This window comes from Neoarius graeffei, chromosome 6 (assembly GCF_027579695.1).
Source record: "Neoarius graeffei isolate fNeoGra1 chromosome 6, fNeoGra1.pri, whole genome shotgun sequence".
In the NCBI taxonomy this organism is placed as follows: Eukaryota; Metazoa; Chordata; class Actinopteri; order Siluriformes; family Ariidae; genus Neoarius; species Neoarius graeffei.
The window spans coordinates 3,466,553-3,488,924 of NC_083574.1; the positions used below are offsets into that span (position 1 = coordinate 3,466,553).

The 22,372-nt window shown below is 40.4% G+C and overlaps 1 protein-coding gene across 1 annotated transcript in view; it reads left to right on the forward strand.

The window, feature by feature from the left end:
* The window catches only part of kiaa1549lb (KIAA1549-like b), a 105,256-nt gene extending 95,629 nt beyond the window's left edge, over positions 1-9,627 (forward strand). Inside the window, exons 18-22 of the mRNA XM_060922816.1 lie at positions 1,447-1,824; positions 4,255-4,352; positions 4,482-4,627; positions 6,882-7,033; positions 9,325-9,627. Coding sequence (XP_060778799.1) covers positions 1,447-1,824; positions 4,255-4,352; positions 4,482-4,627; positions 6,882-7,033; positions 9,325-9,576 — 1,026 coding nt within the window. The 3' untranslated portion in view covers positions 9,577-9,627. The remainder of the gene's footprint in view (positions 1-1,446; positions 1,825-4,254; positions 4,353-4,481; positions 4,628-6,881; positions 7,034-9,324) is intronic.
* The last annotated feature ends 12,745 nt before the right edge of the window (positions 9,628-22,372 follow it).

Here is a 22,372-nt window from a genome sequence, read left to right on the forward strand (position 1 = left end):
TCCCCTCCCCTCCCCTCCCCTCCTACCCCCTTACCCCTCCCTCCCCACCCCTGATTGCCCCCTCCTTCCCCCTTCCCCCCCTCAAGTCCCATGTTTTAAAGTGTACTTGTGTTATTGTGTGCTTGTGCAGAGGTTTTTAAATGTTCCCACACTGTACTCCTGATAGGAGCATAGTGAGGGGGTGTTCTTTTTTTTCCCCTCATCTTTCCTCATGTTACTACTGTGTTTCTTTTTCTTTTATCCCTGTCTTCCTGTCCTGTTCCCCCTCTGTAAGGACAGGTTGATGGTCAATTTCACTGGTAACAGTGACAATAAAGGGTTCATTCATTCATTCAAAACAAAATTCACCAACTCACACCTGATAACTGAATGCTGACAAGAAGGGAACCCTCTCCCCAAACATCTACTTGTAATTGAGGTCTCGAGGTGTCCAGTGTGAAATGGTTTTAGTCTAAAATCTGAGCAAATCTGGTATTATTTCAGTATTAGCTCTTAATATAATAGGCTGTTCTTTTTGTTTGTTTGTTTTTTTGGCAACAGGACTCTTATCACCACATAATATTTTTGTCATTGGTGCAATATGCAGTAAAACCGTTACAGCTGGTTCTCCTGATCTCCTGCTCAGAGTGAGAGAATCCATCTGAGATTCCTGCAGAACCTCGAGTCAAGCACAACCTGATTTATGAGTCCCAGCATGCGGTGCTCCTGATTTCCTGTGACATGAGAAAGGAAGGAGAAAGATGGTGGACTGAGGCAGATAAATGCAGAGAGAGCCTCCACACACACACCTGCAGTAGACTGCAGATGGGCTTCGTTTTTCATTACCGCACTAACTCAGCGTTTACGAGCTCAGCCCCAGCTATTAATCAGAGGAGGCGGAGCCGAGGCGAGTGATAAACAAACACGGCTCTCTCAATGCTGTTTAAGCAACAGCAGGAAAAAAAAAGCAAAGATTTCAAACCCCAACTCAGTGCGCATTCATTATGACACATTATTTAAACACAGAGAGATTATTATTAGTGAAAAGTGTTTAATAATGAATGTCAGTCACAGCAGAGGCGTCTGGGATAGATGTGCTAACATGGCAAAACCTTTCAAAGATTAAACACATCAGTTATTTGCTATTAACACACATCTTAAACTGGATTTTTTTGGACCTGTTTGCAACATCACCAGTGCTAATAAAAACACATGGGTTATGGATTTATTCTGAAATGCAGACATTGTTAATCCAGTCATGTTTGGTTGCTGTTTGTCTCCAAACCACATTAACGGAGTCAGTCGCCAGCTTTAATTACTGTTCTCGGAGAATATACAGTAAATGTCCAATTTATCTGAAATTCTAGAGATATTTTAGAGGGGTGTTGGTGTGTCATGTAATGCTTTCTGGCTGAAACAGAAGCAACAGAATCTGTTCTTGAGATGTTCGGTTTGCTCATTTCTTAGACGGAGCCTGAAATCATCGAGGAGACTGATGTGGATGGCTTGGCTGCTCGCCATCACTTTAGCTATGGACGGCAGGTCAAAGGTCACTCGGAGACGTCCACACTGAGCTCACAGCCCTCTATAGATGAAGTGCGTCAGCAGATGCATCTGCTGTTAGAGGAAGCCTTCAGCCTGGCTTCTGCAGGTCATACCTCATCCAGCAGGAGGCACCATTACCACCAGCAGCACCAGGTGATTAGTCCTTACAGCCCTGGGCCTTCTATTCCCTATTCTGAGGGGCCAACTAGTGCACCGGACACCATGAGCCATGCCCAAAGTGGAGTGCAGTGGGTTCCAGCCTATGGCCATGACCTCTATCAGTGCAGCTTGAACAAACCGGTAAGATTCTTTTATACTTCCACAGATATCCAAGGACCTTCAGGCCTTACAGCATAAACAAAAATCTGTCCAATTTATCATAACCAAAACTCTTCTCAATACGGTATAATCAAAAGCCTGACCATTACATCATAACCGAAACACCTCCCAATACATTGTCATTGCCCAACCCCCTGAATACAAATTGTCAAACAAAACCTCTCAATACATGATTACCATAACACTTCTTCATAGAGCTTATCCTAAACACCTCCCCTAATGAATTACATCAGCAAGAACCCCTCCTATTGCATGACATCATCACAAACCCCCTCTTAATACATTACATCATCACAAAACATCTCCGATTGCATTACATCATCAGTGAAACTCATCCTATTGTATTACATCATCTCAGAAACTCCTCCTAATGCATTACATCATCACAAAACCCCCTCTTAATGCATCATCAGAAAACCCCTCCTCTTTGAAACCCCTCCTATAGATAATTTTCACTGATGTCATGGCATTCCGGGGAACGCCCTCCAGCCGCTATATTGTGGGGCAAACAAAGGACCATCGCCATTACCGGCTACGTTATCTCGGACGGATTTATAAAGTTATATAGTCAGTTTTCTAAAATAAAGATCAATGTCGGCAAAATCAAGCAAACAGAAGTATATAGATACATTGGACAACATCTCATGACAACAGTATGCAGCCAAACTGGCCTTGATTGGGGGAATTGACCCCTACGAAGTGGACAAAGATGCATTTTCAAGTGACTATGCAGGGCTGCCATCCATATCGTACCCTGATATTGTGAGCTATTTCGTGAATAGTAAAAGTGCCTACACACTTGATGACCTCAAAGCATACAAGTCGCTGGAGTCATACAATTATTTTGTCTGTGGCTGGGTCCGTGAAGTCCACCATATAAAAACAAGTGACAGTTGTGTCCTAATTACAGCCAAGGTATGTAAACATTGGAATTTTAGAGCTCTCAACACTGCATATAAATATATGTGTGTATAATATCGAGTTGATTTAAGACTATTATGAATACTGTGCAATATTACTTTGCATCGGAAAGCTGCGCACATTTGCGCGAAGCTGCGCAAATGTGCGCAGCTTTCCGATTCACTGGTTTTTTTTTCTCATCCTTATACTTCCTATGTTTCATGGACTGTAACGGATTTGCTTATTTAGTAATTTTAATACAGAATTTACTTTGAAATTATAATCAGACACTCCAACGCCCCCCCTAAAAAAAAATCGGATCTGCGCGATTCAGCCGTGAAAAAGGCGGCATCCACCAAAAGGCACGCTGTTTGCATCCCTGAATAGACCTAAAATGTTTTTAAAAATGACCCTTGCGTGAGTGAAGTGACAAGTGTCAAATAGAAACGTGACAAACGAGCGATATTAAGTGTACATTACAATGTAAACGTACACTCAGCGGTTCCAGTTAGGCATTCTCCAGAGATTGTTTACATGATGTTTTGGTTTCCAAAAACAAACTTAAACACAATTGATTGTTTATTTAAACAACTTACCACTTATAAAATGATCGGAGCAGACTTTGCTGTGTTTGGAAGGCTGATAATCCTTGCGGTTGATTCTTGCAAGCCATAGATTTCTCCTTTGTATGCTGAGTTTCTTTGTTTGCTCACCTTCGTGCTCCCGTACAGTGGGAATTCCATAAAAGCTCCACTTGACGTCATCATCTGACCTATTACGACAGCCGTGAATACAGCAGGTGTGCACCATTGCTAGCTTTAAATAGCCTGCTTGGGTTCTTTTGAAGACTTTGTACTCGCACGTTACAATGTGTGCTCAGTGACCCGTACGGTAAGCTTGACCCACAAGATGGCCGCCACTAGGGAATCCCCGACTCTGTGACGTCATGTGAAAACTATCTATAACATTAAATCAGTGAAACCCCTCCTATTCCATTACTTCGTCACAAAACCACTCCTATTACATCATCTCAGAAACTGCTCCTAATGCATTGTCATCTCAGAGACCACTCCTATTACATCATCTCAGATCTCAGAGACCACTCCTACTGCATCTTATTACATTACCTCGTCAGTGAAGCCCCTGCTATTGCATTGCGTCATCAGTGAAACCTCGCCTGTTGCATTGCATCATCAGTGAAACCCCTCCTATTACGTCATCAGTGAGGCCCCTCCCAGTACATTATGCTGTACGCATTTGACTCAGAGTTTAAATGCACCTGATATCTAACAGATTAATATCCAAAGAGAATCTAAACCAGACCCAGGACATGATGAGGTCTAAACCTGCTGTGTTCAGGCCCCCCACCCACCCACCCACCCACCCACCACACGTTCTTGTATCAGCACTGGACTGATTTCAGCAAGGCGTTTGTTAGTTATCTGTACGTCTGTCTCCAGTAGTGCTGATGATGCTCATTGCACTGTTCAGACCTTCAGGTTCACTCAGTTGCCGGAGATGGTCACGGACTCTCCTCCTCCTCCTGTCCCTCCCAGAACAGGCCCAGCGCCCAGGAGCTCACTGCAGAGGTGCGAGCATCAAGTCCAACCCTCATCTCACAGATCGTCACTGTCCATGTGCCGACGCGCAAAGATTTCTGTTCTTACTCTGCCATCTAGTGGTGAATACAAGTCGAAACATGTTTTAAATGTCCTCAGGTCTTCCTCGGATCTCGGCCCAAAAGCTCACGGCTCTGAATCATCAGTGCCAGACGTGCCGAGTCAGCAGGATGGGAACATGTACATGGCAATCAGCAGAGGGCCACTCCCACCCGTCACCACCGAGCCCGCACTCAACCACTCAGGTGTGTGTGTGTGTGTGTGTGTGTGTGTGTGTGTGTGTGTGTGTGAGATGTACACACATGAGTTGCCTGAATGCCAATATTTTTGTATCTTTTTTTTTTACTCCATGAATCTGCACTGTTCTCTCTGTATGTGCTTTTATTTATATCACTTTTTTTTAAACAAAAAAGGGAACTGAATGATAAACCACTGAAACACACAGATGTCGCTGACATCCACTTAAAGATTACGAAGATAAAACTGTAACATGATTTAATCTGGAATCGCTTCTAGTAACAGTTAAGAAGACAAAATATTTTACTATGAAGTATATCGTAATGTACATGGAATATTATAACATTAATACAAGTTCTGTATTAAAGTTCAAGGCAGTGGAAGTAAAGTAAGAGGAAAAAAGAGAAATAAACAAATGCATAAGGAAGAGAGAGATAGAGAAAGAGCTGGACACAGAGTGACAGAGAGAAACACAGAGTGAATGAGAGAGAGAGAGACACAGGGAGAGAGAGAAAGAGAGACGCACACAGTGAATGAGAGGGAGGGAGAGAGAGACAGAGTGAATGAGAGAGAGAGTGACAGAGAGACACAGTGAAAGAGAGAGAGTGAGTGACGGAGACATACAGAGTGAATGAGAGAGAGAGAGACACACACACACAGAGTGAATGAGAGGGAGGGAGGGAGAGAGAGAGAGAGTGAATGAGAGAGACACAGTGAAAGAGAGTGAGTGAGTGACGGAGACACACAGAGTGAATGAGAGAGAGAGAGACACAGAGAGAGAGATGCACACAGAGTGAATGAGAGGGAGAGAGAGTGAATGAGAGAGACACACAGTGAAAGAGAGAGAGAGAGTGAGTGACGGAGACACACAGAGTGAATGAGAGCGAGAGAGAGAGAGAGACGCACACAGTGAATGAGAGGGAGGGTGAGAGAGAGACAGAGTGAGTGAGTGACGGAGACACACAGAGTGAATGAGAGAGAGAGAGAGAGAGACACAAGGAGAGAGAGAGAGACGCACACACAGAGTGAATGAGAGGGAGGGAGAGAGAGTGAATGAGAGAGACACACAGTGAAAGAGAGAGAGAGAGATTGAGTGACGGAGACACACAGAGTGAATGAGAGAGAGAGAGAGAGAGAGAGAGAGAGAGATGCACACACAGTGAATGAGAGGGAGGGAGAGAGAGACAGAGTGAATGAGAGAGAGAGTGACAGAGAGACACAGTGAAAGAGAGAGAGTGAGTGACGGAGACACACAGAGTGAATGAGAGAGAGTGAGTGACAGAGACACACACAGAATGAATGAGAGGGAGGGAGGGAGGGAGAGAGAGACAGAGTGAATGAGAGAGAGAGAGAGAGACAGAGAGTGACAGACACACAGAGTGAATGAGAGGGAGGGAGAGAGAGAGACAGAGTGATTGAGAGAGAGAGACAGAGTGTGACAGACAGAGAGAGAGAGATAGAGAGAGAGTGACAGAGTGAATGAGAGAGAGTGTGACAGACAGAGAGAGAGACAGAGAGAGAGATAGAGAGAGAGTGACAGAGTGAATGAGAGAGAGAGACAGTGAAAGTGAGACAGACAGAGAGACAGAGTGAATGAGAGAGAGACATGCACACACACAGTGAATGAGTGCGAGAGAGGGAGAAAGAGAGTGTGACAGAAAGAGACAGAGTGAATATGAGAGAGAGAGAGAGAGAGAGAGAGAGAGAGAGGAAATTACAATATATACTTTCTGATGGACGATTAAAACCACTCCGAAGAGAAGAAGTGGAAACAAATTAGAAAAAAAACCCAAAAATAAACAAACTAAAAATAGAGAGAAAGGAAAAATAACATTAAAAAGGACAGAAAATAGAAAGAAAATCCTGCATGTAGATGAGGCAAAACAGGAATGAATGAATACACAGAGAAAAATAATTTAAAAAAGAGAGAAATTAATTACAGCACAAATGAAATACAAGTAAAAGCAAATTTAAAAAAGCTGAATAAACAAAAGAAAAGAAATACATTCACAAAAACAAAACACAATCAAACAAACAGAAATGAACTCGAAATAAACACCTACAATTCTATAAGAGAGAAAAGGAAACTGTGCACGTCCACATCAACATCACAAACAAAACATTAACAGCAACGCAGGGAAAGAAAATTAGAACCAAAGAGAAATAAACAGCACAACAGGGAGGAACGTTCTAGAGCAGAGCGTCACAAAGACCTGTGAGAGGTGATTGATCGGTTATTAACAGTATTAAAATGTCTCCCAGGAAACCCGATGACTGCTGTGTACGCCATTCCAGCCAGCAGGCCAGGCTACCCCGGATACTTCATCTCCACTCCTCCATCGTCCTATCACAGCCCCTCGTGGATGTCGTATCCCCCAGAGCCGGAGGACGTGTCCACGCCCTGGACTGATTCTGTACGAGTCTATTTCTCTCACACTCCTACAGTGTCATATGGACGAGTCCTGAGTCATAACCGAGCTGTAATCCTCACCACGGTGTTCACAGTGTTACCCAAATCCTTCACGACACCCAGCGTCCAAGTTTATCTGAGAATAAACTATTATAGCATGAGTATATTATTATTATTATTATTATAAACAATTAGCCTCATCGGCACGGTGGTGTAGTGGTTAGCGCTGTCGCCTCACAGCAAGAAGGTCCGGGTTCGAGCCCCGTGGCCGGCGAGGGCCTTTCTGTGCGGAGTTTGCATGTTCTCCCCGTGTCCGCGTGGGTTTCCTCCGGGTGCTCCAGTTTCCCCCACAGTCCAAAGACATGCAGGTTAGGTTAACTGGTGACTCTAAATTGAGCGTAGGTGTGAATGTGAGTGTGAATGGTTGTCTGTGTCTATGTGTCAGCCCTGTGATGACCTGGCGACTTGTCCAGGGTGTACCCCGCCTTTCGCCCGTAGTCAGCTGGGATAGGATCCAGCTCGCCTGCGACCCTGTAGAACAGGATAAAGCGGCTACAGATAATGAGATGAGATGAGATGAATTAGCCTCATATGTCACATGACAGCAGAACAGGGCTGGGTGATATAACGATATAATACTGAGACTGTGATCAATCATGTCACGATACACTTTTCTGTGATACTGTTATATGTTTTAATTTCAGTGTTTATCAATCAATCAGTTAATTAAATGCTCGTATTGTGATGGTCCTATCACCCATCTCTTAAAGAGAAATGCACTGAGCTAAAAGTTAGTGAACATGTCCAGAATAATGAACACATCACTCTGAAGCATGCTGCCGGAGGAAAATAATCAGCGTGTGATGAAGCGGATTTATCCAGCACTTACTGAAGTGTTTTATTCCTTGTATACTACAGTGATAATACTTAAACAACAGTCATTTAAAAAAAATTAAACAGTGATACTTCATAGCTTTTGTACATTTGTAGTTACATTTAATATAAATGATATTTAACAGTTATTCCACGAAATCGAGTCGTACATGAGCTGATAGCCGATGAGGCGCGTAGCACCGAGTTGTCTATAATCCATGTACGATGAGAATAACTGTTTTATTCTATCCACATTCACTGGATTTTGAGAAACAGAGCATTTTTAGTTTTTGCAAATTTGATCAATAAAAACTTTATACAAAATGTCCGACAAAATCATTTCTGCTGAGAAAGTAAAGGAGCAATTTGTGAAAAATGTGATGATGATAATTCTTGAAAGTGTAAAAAAAAATGTTCTTACCATCAAATATTTTCATTCCATATTTTGTTGCTTTTTTTTTGGGGGGGGGGGGGGGGGGGGGTTTCTTATTCTTCTTTAAGGTTTTTTTTTTGGCAGTTGGCAAACCAACTTAAAGGTGCATTACCGCCACCAACTGGGCTGGAGTGTGGAACAGGAGATATTAGCATTTATATAGGAGACTATATTCTTTTAGCCATTCCTGTTTCTATTAAATACTTGATAATTTTTGTGGTTTTGTTTTCGAGTAGAGTTTTTATTTCATCCTTGTTTGGTTCAGCAACACGCTCCACCATTTTGTTTTTCTCTGAGCTGATAGCCTAGTAGTAGAGTAGCCAATCAGAGCATGCGATTGCTCATATCCAGTGAATGTGGATCGAATAATAAATGTTATTTCTGACATTATAGTTGTTAAAGGGCCGGCTCACCTTTCCCTCCCAGAATCCTTTGTGCTCCGTAACAAGTTGGCATTTTCTCACCTATTGATATTCCACCGTTTTATAAACAATCATAAATTCTAGCATGAAATTGAAGCCATGTTGTCAAAGGAGTTGTTATATTTTAAATTCTTTCACCCGTTTTCTGTTTTCGTAGAGTTATTCCATTGTAATGGATCAGAATTAGTGTAAAATATCATGAATATTCTACTCAAAACTTCACATCTGACATGTAGATGGGAAAAAAAAGTTTGAGATGGATTTCGAAGGGATCACTAACGGTGAATTTGCAGGGCAGAAGTTTTACAGGACAGAAAGATCGCAGAGTCACGGTTATGTGACTTCAAAACAAAAACACCAAACTGGATTGTGGGAAGGACGAGTCACCCCTTTAAACATCAGGGTCGTTCCTTCACCAGCCTCCTGTTTATCTCACTCTTAAAAACACAAACACACGCAGCTTGTCTTGTTACCAAGGAAAATATAAATGTGTAGGTTTTATGTGATTTTTTTTCTTCTTCACATTTCTTTGCAAAATGTGGCTAAAGCAGTGATTTTCTGTTTCAGGCTCCATTGCCAGGTTACGCAGAAGCTTTTCCAAACCCACGTTACCCCCGAGGAAATTTTTTCCAGTTTAACCCCAGCCAGACAGCGTCTCCTCCTCAGGCGGAACCCGAGCAGCCGTTCTCTCTGTCCACCGAGACTGTGGACGTGATCACCCCCATCACGCTCTCCACCTCGGCTCTGGTCCAGGCCATCCGCGATGAGGTCGCCAAGCTGGCCAAAAAGCAAGCAGACATGTTCGAGTTCCAGGTCTAGAGCTCCCCCTGCAGAACTGGAGGACAAACTGCACTCTTGAGCTCTTGAGCTTTCTTCTTGCTGACTTTTGGTTCCAGTCAGGCTCGTGAATTTTACTGGAAACTTCCATTCCTTAAAGGATCTTAAAGGTGTACGTATGTGTTTTATGAAAAGCCTTTCTGTTTATACAGCTTCGTCTCCTTTCTTACACCTGCATTATATTTTAGCATCAAGTTAAGCTTTTGGATGAAGGACAATATCAACACCATCGCTACTTTCATATCTAACTTTAATTCCAGACAAACAGGAATGATGATGATGATGATGATGATGATGATGGTTATGAAAAAAATCTTTTTCCTCTTAACATTAAAGTTTTTTTTTTTTGCATAACTCGGCCAATCCATCACTTCATAACTCCATGACTGTGTACACGGGTCTGATCCGTGTAGGAAATAAAATACTGGCATGGTGTGATGACATGGTGTTCCTCTTACCATCCTAAAGTTGATTAGTTTCCTAAAATTTTACAATTTCCGCTCTGGAAAGTCTCAGAAACAAGTTTGTTCCTGTTCTCACTTATACTATAGCGGCTATAAAACAGTCGTTCCCTCACCATCTTCTCTTTTTCTCTCTTGAAGTTAATAAGACAAAAAACAACACGTAGCTTGTCATGTTACTGAAAAACCACGACGTGTAAACAGCTTTACGTTCAGCACTGACACTGGAGACTCCTTCCATAAACGTTAAATAAATGACTCCCTGTGAACGAGCTGTTACTATGGAAACGATAAACCTGCACTACTGTCAGATCTGCTGTTATAGAAAATTAATCAACACTTTCTGACCAATCAGCATCCAGAATTCAACAGTTCTGAGATGAATGAATGTATATATTAATTCGTCATCTTCCTACTGAGAGAGTTATGCAACTCTTTGTTTTACAATATTTTCTAACCTAATTGTGTTAACTATTTTATGCACATAATGTTTGAAATGCACAACGTGCCACATGATTATTTTACTTTCTTTAGATTATTTCTCAACCGCCAGCACACCTTTACCGTGCAATCTGACGCACTCTGACAGGATACATCGCTGTAATGGTCCAAGCTGCTGTTCCTTTTTACAGTTTTATTTTTTATACTTTATCTTTTGTTGCAGTTTCTGTATTTGGAAACAGGAAATCAATCACAAATGAGTGTGCGGTAATAATTATTATTTTTTCCTTATCAACCCACAAAACAATAATCTACTCTCAGAAGGTCGTAATCTTTTAATTTTATTTTTTCTTCATTTTTTTCTTTTATTTGGTGCATTAATCCATTACTGTGCATTTATTCATACGTTGTTGTTGTTATTAATTTTTTTAAATTAACATTCATGAAGAGCTTCAGTGCTAGAACCAAAACATGTTACTGGAAGCCCTTGTATCTTTAAATATTGTATCTGACTGAAAGAGAGACGTTTTTCTTTGCGTTTTGTTTTAAGTATTTAAATAACATTCAAATAAACGCAATGAAAGAGGATTTGTGCAATTTACACGGGAAGAAGAAATAAAAATTGTGGATGAAGGATTTGTTTTAAAATATGATGAATGTCTTTGTGAATGAATTTATCTATCTACAGTATATCTATCTATCTATCTATCTATCTATCTATCTATCTATCTATCTATCTATCTATCTATCTATCTATCTATCTATCTATCTGAGTGCAAAAGTTGGCATACCCCACAACAAAAAATATTTTAATGCAAGTTGGACTCTACACACATTCCCTCTTTATTACAATTAATAAAATGGTAAAAGATGTCTGTTAGATCACTGAGTGCAAAAATTAGCATACCTTTACTTTCGGCAGGGGACCAAAACAAAACTTTTCATGCAAGTTAGATTACACACACGTTCCTTTATTATAACAATTGAATAAATGGTCAAAATATGTTAGTTATTTACCAGCTGGGAGGTCCGTATGGTGAAATACCGTGCCCGAGGTCTTGAAAGTACTGAGTGAGGCCCTCTGGGCCGAGGTCAGTACTTAAGGCCGAGGTCACGGTATTTCACCATACGGACCGGCCTTAAACTGGTAAATAATATATTTTTTTTTTCTTTACCAAATTCTAACAGAAAATGAGAGCGCCCGAAAGGGAAAACCGAGCCGAGCCGCCATTTTGAATCCTCATTCACGGCTGTAATGCAAATGGCTTCCTCCTCGGTATACAAGTGCACTTCCATGGCAGGAAAAAAAAATACATTTTGCCGCCTATGTAGTCCTACAGCAGAGCAATAGGGCCAGGGTTTTATATTTTATTTGGAAACTTCTGAGAAAAAAATCAGAATTTTTGAGATTAAAGTCAAAATTTTCGAGGAAAAAAGTCAAAAGTTTCGAGAAAAAAGTAGAAATTTTCGAGAAAAAAAAAAGTCAGAAATCTGTAGAAGGCGGGCTTCCATACGGAAGTGACACTCACTCGTGGCCAGTAGACATGAATGGCTGAGACCAGAGCCATGGAATTCAGAGTTGTGACAACCAGGGTACAGGAAGTCGGTTGGTGATGTGAAGGCTATCACATTGTCAATGTCCGACTGATTTCGCCTCCTGAAAAGACCAAGTTCACGACACCGCCTCTTCAAAGTCCGGATAGAAATCACAATATTGTGATTCTGTGCCAAGACTGCAAGGATCTCTTTGTTATTAAACCCAATCCCAAAATAACATTTGATTAAGTCGTCCATTTCAGCAGCACTAAACACAGTAGTAGCAGACTAAGTCTCCGTCAGCTCTGAATGACCTGGTACTTCCTGGTAGCCTAAATTTGTGACTTTTTTCTCAAAAATTTCGAGTTTATTTTCTCAAAACTTTTGATGAAAATTGACTTTTTTCTTGAAAATTTCAACTTTTTTCTCAAAATTTTCGACTTTTTTTCCGTGAAAATTTTGACTTTTTTCTCAAAAATTTAGACTTTTTTTCTCGAAAATTGAGACTTTTTTCTCAAAAGTTTTGAGATTGTTTCTCGAAATTTTTGACTTTTTTCTCGAAATTTCTGACTTTAATCTCGAAAATTCTGAGTTTTTTTCTCAGAAATGTAAAAAAATATATGTATTTCTTAGTGGAACTATCGCTCTTCCGTAGTAGTCCCCTATTTATACAAAATTGAGTCATTCAGGATTCAGCCATGTTTTTGCTCAGCGTTAGCAACAGTTACAGGTTTTTAGCTTTCTCCTGAAATGTTTTCTTTTATTTCTTCTTCCTCAGGGTAGTAAAACTCGCTTTCACTGTGAAGACTGTCGTTATCGCTATCCATGCTGTAAAATTAATGCTATTCTCCTGAGAAATGCTGGCGAAAATTTATAAGATTTTTGATAATCTTATAAATAAATCTTATAAAAAAGATAAATGTTGACAAAACATGCTACTATGTTTGTTGTTGTGAATGAGTGAGTCGCCAGAGGTCCATAACCGGGGTCCGTATCGTAGGATATGGACCCACTCGCCAGCCAATCAGAGCACAGGATTTGGTGGAAACCGGACCGCGAAAAGAATGTTAAGATTTTTTTTCCATTTAACTCCAATGCGACAAAGATTTTCATGCTTTAAGATATTTAAAGTCTATCTATCTATCTATCTATCTATCTATCTATCTATCTATCTATCTATCTATCTATCTATCTATCTTGTCTAATCTGAAAGTAAATACAAATTTTATGCCATAATAACAATTTCATTCGCATTTCTTTCAACTCACTTCATCTTCTGATATGATCCTGTCTCTTTTTCACTGCGCATTTCTCCAGAAAAATCCTGCAAATATTCCATTCCATTACAGCACGGTGGTGTAGTGGTCATCACTGTCGCCTCACAGCAAGAAGGTTCTGGATTCGAACCTCACAGCCGACCTGGGTCTTTCTGTGTAGAGTTTGCATGTTCTCCCTGTGTCTACATGGGTTTCCTCCCACTTCAGAAACAAGCAGATGAGGTAAAAAGTTTTGAAGTTGTTGGATGTCATTCTGGATAAGAGAGTCTGCTAAACGCCTGTAATACTGGGACATACATCAACGATCGCTTCCTGTTTATTAGCATGAATTTCACTTCTGAGAAATATTCAGTACATGTTCAACAAATCTGTGGCAATTCAGGATTATTCACAACACGATTCAATGGTTACATTTTTAATAAACTTAAAAATATATATATAATTTAATTTATATACTTTAGCCATTTAGTATGTATAATGGGTCTGAATGGGAACTGCTGATTTTTATAAATAATTTTGCAGAAGAAATTTGGTATTTGTGAAATTTATAATTCAAATTCACCAAATTAACTTTTGCAAGTGTAAATTTACACATAAGAGCACTCTATCTATCTATCTATCTATCTATCTATCTATCTATCTATCTATCTATCTATCTATCTATCTATCTATCTATCTATCTATCTATCTATCATTAATGAAAGAATAAAGTGAGCTGACACAAACCCATAAATTACAAAAGAAATGGTGCCCTATAAATGGAGGACAGGCTGGTCCGTCTGCGCGGAGTCAAACTATTTAACAGTTATTCTACAAAATCGAGTCGTACGTGAGCTGATAGCTGACAAAGCGCGTAGCACTGAGTTGTCTATAATCCATGTACGATGAGATTGAGTGGAATAACTGTTTTATTCTATCCACATTCACTGGATTTTGAGAAACTGAACATTTTTATTTTTTGCAAATTTGATAAATAAAAACTATTTGTGAAAAATGTGATATGTTCTTACCATCAAATACTTTTATTCCATATTTTATTGCTTTTTTTTGTATTTTTTAGGGTTTTGTTTTCAAGTAGAGTTTTTATTTCGTCCTCGGTTGGTTCAGCAACACGCTCCGCCATTTTGTTTTTCTCTACTCACTGTATATGAGCTGATATCCTAGTAGTAGAGTAGCCAATCAGAGTGCGCAATTGCTCATATCCAGTGAATGTGGAGAGAATAAAACCAAATGCCTCAGCTGATGATTTAACACTTATTATTATTATTATTATTATTATTATTATTACTGATACTATTAAATATTTTATTGATTTTAAATATTTTTCCTGTTTGTTCATTTCACGCTCCCAACTGTCTGAGTTTTGTGGGCATCGCAGCATGCAAATGAGCCGCATCAGGAGCACATTTTACACACACACACACACACACACACACACACACACACACACACACACACACACACACACGAGTACGAGGGAAAATCAGCATTTCTGAAACTTGGGTGGAAAACTTTAATTAGATTTGGCTTCCACAAACATTTGCACACAACTTTACTACAAGAATGATAAATGAGGCCCATTAAGCAGAATCTGAAATGCAACCAGGCAAGAATTTCTTTTTTTTATATATATCCTTTAATCCTTATAAGAGCTGCATGTTTATGTGTAAATAAAGCTCCTTGTTTCAGTGCCAGAACCAAACTATTTTAGTGGACGCCCTTGTGGCTTTAAAGCTTCTACCCAGAGTGCATTATTACAACATTAATATGGACATAATAAAATCTATAATGCAGTAAATATCAGATTACCAACTAAATAAAAATGAAAATGAATCTTTTTAAATACATCAAATAATATTTTTAGGAGGATTGTTTTTTAAGTAGGTGATCCTTTATAGCCACCTAGAGGTTTAAATATGAGTTGATTATTTCAATATTATTTTAAGAAAAATAAATAAAAACTTACATTTTCAGTTTTTGTACCACTTTCTTCTGCTGTCTCGTGCCCTCGGGTCCAATCAGCTGTTCCAGCTCTGAATTTTTTAAAGCTGATGTAAAGCTTGTACACGTCGTCTGTCGGTGCACACTCAGATACAGCTTCGGTTCGAAAGCTGTCGCAGTGCCGCACTTCTGATCCCAGAACCACCACCATGTCTCGGCGGTTTGTGAACAGGTGGAAAAGCCTGCAGCTGTTTCGGGTTCATCTTCAATTTTCTTGTTACTCAGGAACGTAAAGAATTCAGCCAGGTTTCTGTTCAGTGTCAGATTGTTTGTTCTTATTTAAAAAACGGAATTTCAATATGCACGTGACGTAAAAACCCAACTCCTTCACTCACAACTGTGCATGCGTAGCAAGAAATGAATTAAATAAATTATTACAGGCTAGTTGTTAAAAATGTTTCTAATGTTTTAAAACTAAAGAAGTGTGTCAATCAGAGCTCAAATAAAGATATTACATTTTAGAAGTGGTTTGTTAATTATTTATTATATAAAAACACCCAGGCGGCACGGTGGTGTAGTGGTTAGCGCTGTCGCCTCACAGCAAGAAGGTCCGGGTTCGAGCCCCGTGGCCGGCGAGGGCCTTTCTGTGTGGAGTTTGCATGTTCTCCCCGTGTCCGCGTGGGTTTCCTCCGGGTGCTCCGGTTTCCCCCACAGTCCAAAGACATGCAGGTTAGGTTAACTGGTGACTCTAAATTGAGCGTAGGTGTGAATGTGAGTGTGAATGGTTGTCTGTGTCTATGTGTCAGCCCTGTGATGACCTGGCGACTTGTCCAGGGTGTACCCCGCCTTTCACCCGTAGTCAGCTGGGATAGGCTCCAGCTCGCCTGCGACCCTGTAGAACAGGATAAAGCGGCTACAGATAATGAGATGAGATAAAAACACCCTGCCTTGCTTTATTTAATTTTGAGACAAATCAATCGGGAATATTTTGAGCATTCTTCATACAATCTACAAATAAATTCAGAAAACTGTCACTACAGAGTTTCTCTTGTAGATGTCCAAATTTTGCAAAACCTCTGTGCTTGTTATTGTGTAATGTGAATATTGAAAAATGTAATTATTTTACCGGTCAAAAATTCATACAGATGTGTACAGCTTAAATCTAAAACTCTGCCCACTGAAGGAACCCTTAGATGTTCTTCTCTAAAACAGAAGGTTTTCCTGAGCAGAGAAGGTTCCATTTAGAACCGGTTTAGGAAGCTCAACACTTCATCATATCAACGATTATACAGGTTTTTCTTTGTTAAAGGTGCGATGTGTGAGAATTAACCACCTGGTCAGTCTAGACCTCTCCATCTCCCCCCAAATGCACCATCACCTCTCTAATAGCATATAGTGTAAAGCTATTTTTAGTCGAGCCACTATTGGGTTCCAACAATCTAATTTTACAGTTATAAGTTATTAAAAAAATCCAACTACTAACTAACAGTACGGTAAGAATACACAGAATTCCAACGAACTTCTGAAACTTTGAGCTGGTCAAGAGAATATTGCTGTCTTATCTTCATCTCATTATCTGTAGCCGCTTTATCCTGTTCTACAGGGTCGCAGGCAAGCTGGAGCCTATCCCAGCTGACTACGGGCGAAAGGCGGGGTTCACCCTGGACAAGTCGCCAGGTCATCACAGGGCTGACACATAGACACAGACAACCATTCACACTCACATTCACACCTACGCTCAATTTAGAGTCACCAGTTAACCTAACCTGCATGTCTTTGGACTGTGGGGGAAACCGGAGCACCCGGAGGAAACCCACGCGGACACGGGGAGAACATGCAAACTCCACACAGAAAGGCCCTCGCCGGCCACGGGGCTCGAACCCGGACCTTCTTGCTGTGAGGTGACAGCGCTAACCACTACACCACTGTGCCGCCCCAAGTCTGAATCTAAAGTAGCCAAAAATGCACTTACACAAAAGAAGTTTTCTTGAAGAGCCTTTATGACGTACTGTAGAAGCACTGCAAGCACTTGAGTGTTTCTGGAATGCACTGAAAATTCTCCAGAGACGGCAGTTCTTTTAAACACAGTCCGAGTACAAAGAGCCTCCCTAGAACCGTCCCTGAACAAAATGGCGGCTCCTATTAAAATCATTGTAAAAGGACTTTTCTTTGGTTGAACACAGACTTCTGATTTGGTGCTCAATACAGGCTTCCCATTACCTAAATTACACTTCCGCCAAGTTTGAACTTACACACGCCCGCTTGAAACTCCCACCATGTTCCACCCCCAGCTTTTAATGACACAATAGTGAGTCTGTGTTTAGTATGTTAATGATTGTACATCGTATGTACAGTGATTAAAATAAGTGGCAGAGAAAAAACAAATCCATGAAAAACAGGCTTTTTTTCAATCACTTACAACTGTCAATTTTTTCAATCTTTTTTTTTTTGTTGTCCAGAGCATTAGGGTGGGCGGCACGGTGGTGTAGTGGTTAGCGCTGTTGCCTCACAGCAAGAAGGTCCGGGTTCGAGCCCCGTGGCCGGCGAGGGCCTTTCTGTGCGGAGTTTGCATGTTCTCCCCGTGTCCGCGTGGGTTTCCTCCGGGTGCTCCGGTTTCCCCCACAGTCCAAAGACATGCAGGTTAGGTTAACTGGTGACTCTAAATTGAGCGTAGGTGTGAATGTGAGTGTGAATGGTTGTCTGTCTATGTGTCAGCCCTGTGATGACCTGGCGACTTGTCCAGGGTGAACCCCGCCTTTCGCCCGTAGTCAGCTGGGATAGGCTCCAGCTCGCCTGCGACCCTGTAGAACAGGATAAAGCGGCTACAGATAATGAGATGAGATGAGCATTAGGGTGCAACTTTTCCTTGACCTTCAACTGACAAAGGTCAGCTATTGCAAATTACTGTGACTTTACAGTAGTCACAGTCCGTATCTAGTTGTTAATTATTGCTTTTGCTAATATGGTCAATAGCAATGGTTTTGTATAAAGAAATAACAGACCATAGAATGCTGAATGCTGTAATTAGCCAATCAGAATTGAGTATTCAAATGAGGTGTGTAATAAAAGAGAAGTAAAACGTTTCGGTACATGCTGTTATAGGAAAATAAGTGTACAGTATGTTTAACTTCCTGTCCTCTCGGGACTTTATTCTCGGATGAATTTCTGAACTCGGCATGAAAGCAGGACTGAAGCAGAACCTCTTCTTCTCTGAATGTGAAGTCTGATGTGGAGGTGCTGAGATGTGAGTTAAAGATAACGGTAAACGATTATTGACAGACACTGAAGGAGGTCGTTATTCTTCTGGAGTGAAGTCTATTGGGCTGCTGTAGGTGGATTGACTCTCCATTGGCGCGTTTCCTGTAATGGAGTCTGTCCTATGTTGAGGTGGAGAACAGATGGCGGTGTTGTGGTTGCGTGTGCCGTATGTCACGTCTGACACAATGTTTATCACACGGTTCTGTTGGGTGTCTGCTCGAGTGATGATTGTAGTGAAATGTGAAAATTGCGTTTGCTTATTTTTTCTTGTAATAGCTGTGATTTTTCATGGTTTGAACAAGGCCGTGTCCTTATTGTGGAACATACACAAAGACAGGACGGGTTAATATTGAGTATTTCTCACTCAGTAGGTGTCATTTTCTTGCCTGACTTTCCTTTCATCCGTCCCTCTCAGCCGAAGTGCAGGTTTTGGAAACAGGAAAATGACACTTTGTGAACTGTTTCTAAATTGCTCAGAAAATTCTCATCTCATCTCATTATCTGTAGCCGCTTTATCCTGTTCTACAGGGTCGCAGGCGAGCTGGAGCCTATCCCAGCTGACTACGGGCAAAAGGCGGGGTACACCCTGGACAAGTCGCCAGGTCATCACAGGGCTGACACATAGACACAGACAACCATTCACACTCACATTCACACCTACGCTCAATTTAGAGTCACCAGTTAACCTAACCTGCATGTCTTTGGACTGTGGGGGAAACCGGAGCACCCGGAGGAAACCCACGCGGACACGGGGAGAACATGCAAACTCCGCACAGAAAGGCCCTCGCCGGCCACAGGGCTCGAACCCGGACCTTCTTGCTGTGAGGCGACAGCGCTAACCACTACACCACCGTGCCGCCCTTTTATTGACATTTAATTCACAATTCAGTTTCAGGCATCTGATCATTAATAGAAAATACACTACCATTCAAAAGTTTGGGGTCACTTTGAAATGTCCTTATTTTTGAAAGAAAAGCACTGTTCTTTTCAATGAAGATGACTTTAAACTAATCAGAAATCCACTCTATACATTGCTAATGTGGTAAATGACTATTCTAGCTGCAAATGTCTGGTTTTTGGTGCAATATCTCCATAGGTGTATAGAGGCCCATTTCCAGCAACTCTCACTCCAGTGTTCTAATGGTACAATGTGTTTGCTCATTGCCTCAGAAGGCTAATGGATGATTAGAAAACCCTTGAATGTCTCTACCAGTGTATCGATCAAATCAACAACTGGATGTCACAAAATTTTCTTCAGCTGAACTCAGATAAAACAGAAGTAATTCTATTTGGAAAAAAAGATGAAAGACTCAGGATTACCACTATTCTTGACACAATAGGGATTAAAACTAAAGAAATGGTTAAAAATCTTGGTGTTTTCATTGACAGCGAGCTAAACTTTGACAGTCACATGAAAGCAATCACTAAAACGGCATTTTATCACCTAAAAAACATTTCCAAACTAAGAGGACTTATTTCAAAAAATGATCTGGAAAAACTGATACATGCCTTCATCTCTAGTAGGGTTGATTACTGCAATGGCCTTTTCACAGGCCTGCCAAAAAAGACCATCAAACGACTTCAGCTGGTTCAAAATGCAGCGGCGAGGGTTCTCACACGAACAAAAAGAACAGAGCACATTACTCCAATTCTAAGGTCCCTTCACTGGCTTCCAGTAAGCTACAGAATTGACTTTAAAGCATTGCTGCTGGTGTACAAATCTCTAAATGGTACAGGGCCCAATTACCTCTCTGATATATTGCAGCGGCCTAACCCAATCAGATCTACCAGATCAAAACAGAAAAATTTACTATTAAAACCAGTTGTTAAAACAAAGTGTGGTGAAGCAGCTTTTAGCTACTATGCAGTGCAGCTATGGAACCAACTGCCACAGGACATTAAAAATGCTCCTGCTGTTGGCAGCTTCAAATCTAGGTTAAAGACCAAGCTGTTTTCAGATGCTTTCTGTTAAATAATTAATATTGTCTTCTTTACATGTTTTATAATCTGTACTTTTACAGTCTCTGCATGTTTCAAATTTTACTTGACTTTTATTCTATTTTATTCTGCTGGGTTTTTTTTTTCTCCCCCTATTTGAACTTCTACTTCATTTTATTATTTTATTTCTACTATTGTTTAATTCTTATTATATTTCTTCCCATTTATTCTATGTAATTTTATTCTATTGTTTACTGTTTTGCTTTTACTTCTGTAAAGCACATTGAACTGCCACTGTGTGTGAAATGTGCTATATAAATACACTTGCCTTGCCTTGTACAATCATGTTAGCACAGCTGAAAACAGTTGAGCTCTTTAGAGAAGCTATAAAACTGACCTTCCTTTGAGCAGATTGAGTTTCTGGAGCATCACATTTGTGGGGTCGATTAGATGCTCAAAATGGCCAGAAAAATGTCTTGACTATATTTCCTATTCATTTTACAACTTATGGTGGTAAATAAAAGTGTGACTTTTCATGGAAAATACAAAATTGTCTGGGTGACCCCAAACTTTTGAACGGTAGTGTATATTTAAAAAAAACTAAAAACTTTCAGGCCCTCCCTAATTGAACCAGTTCAAAACACTTTAATACTTGACTAAGATTTCGTCACATTACCTACATTTTCTCGAACCCATCTCATCATTACAAATATACCTCGGTGTATTTTAAAGCTCCATTATGGTCCATGTACAGATTATTTTTCTGCTCTGATTCAGCGATAATGACTTTCAATATGATGGCGCTATTTATACTCCAAAGGCCTACATTCCAACATCCCTTTCCGTTTTTTCCTCCTCATCTCTTTCTGCTCTTCTACACACTCTAACTTTTTCTTGATCTTATGGTTTGTGTACCCCTACTCTACTCATTCATAGGTTTTTCTGTATTGTGACTATTTTCTACAACACTGAAGACATTGAAACTATGAAATAACATCTGGAACACAATGATGGATGTGCAGCTGCACTACTGTCAAAGCTGTTGTGACAGAAAACTAATCAACAACTTTTCTTTCAGTTCTGACCAATCACAATTCAGAATTCTACAGTGTTACAGGTTTATATATGTATAATACATACTGTAATGTATATATTGGTTCATTTCTTGAGGTCCAAAATGATGTACATCACACCAACAATGCATCTTATCACTTCTGTTTGTAATCTATTAAAAAAAAAAAAAATCAAATCCTGCCCACAGTGGCATTGTTTCCATCCTAGATTCAGGACCATAAACTGATTGATTGTTTAGTTGCTAAGAGAAGGTGAGAAGGTGCTGGGAGACAATGACATGGTGCTGCACCTCATAATTCACACTGATACAGGGAAGATAACACAACACACACACACACTATTTGATTTGAAGTAAAAGGCCCATAGGGTACGCCGGTGTTTTTAATGGCATCTCGACACACTATCACCATTCTGACAATTACCAGCAAGCACTCGCAGCACTTATCTCCCCCGAGCAGCCACCGTATCATCCCCTCAACATCCCCACACACTGATTACAGGTATAAATCTCACCTTGCCAGTGCTCCAAATTAATGAAGGCAGCTGTCAGGGAAGGTCTCTTCTCTCGTCTCGGGTTACATTCCATCTCCGCTACTTCCTGCCTTGTTCCCCTTGTCAGATTGTTGTACCTTCACTAATTAATAGCCTGAAGTATAGAACTTTGATCATAAACCACAATACATTTGCTTTACAAGGAAGGAGTTGGGTTTAGAAGGATTTATTTTGCATCACTAAAAGCTCTGAGAGTAATGTGGTTACAAATCACAGGTTTATTTTAATAAACTCATTCTAATACGTATCGTTATCATATCATGATTTCACCGATGTACCATGACATTTAAATGGAACTGT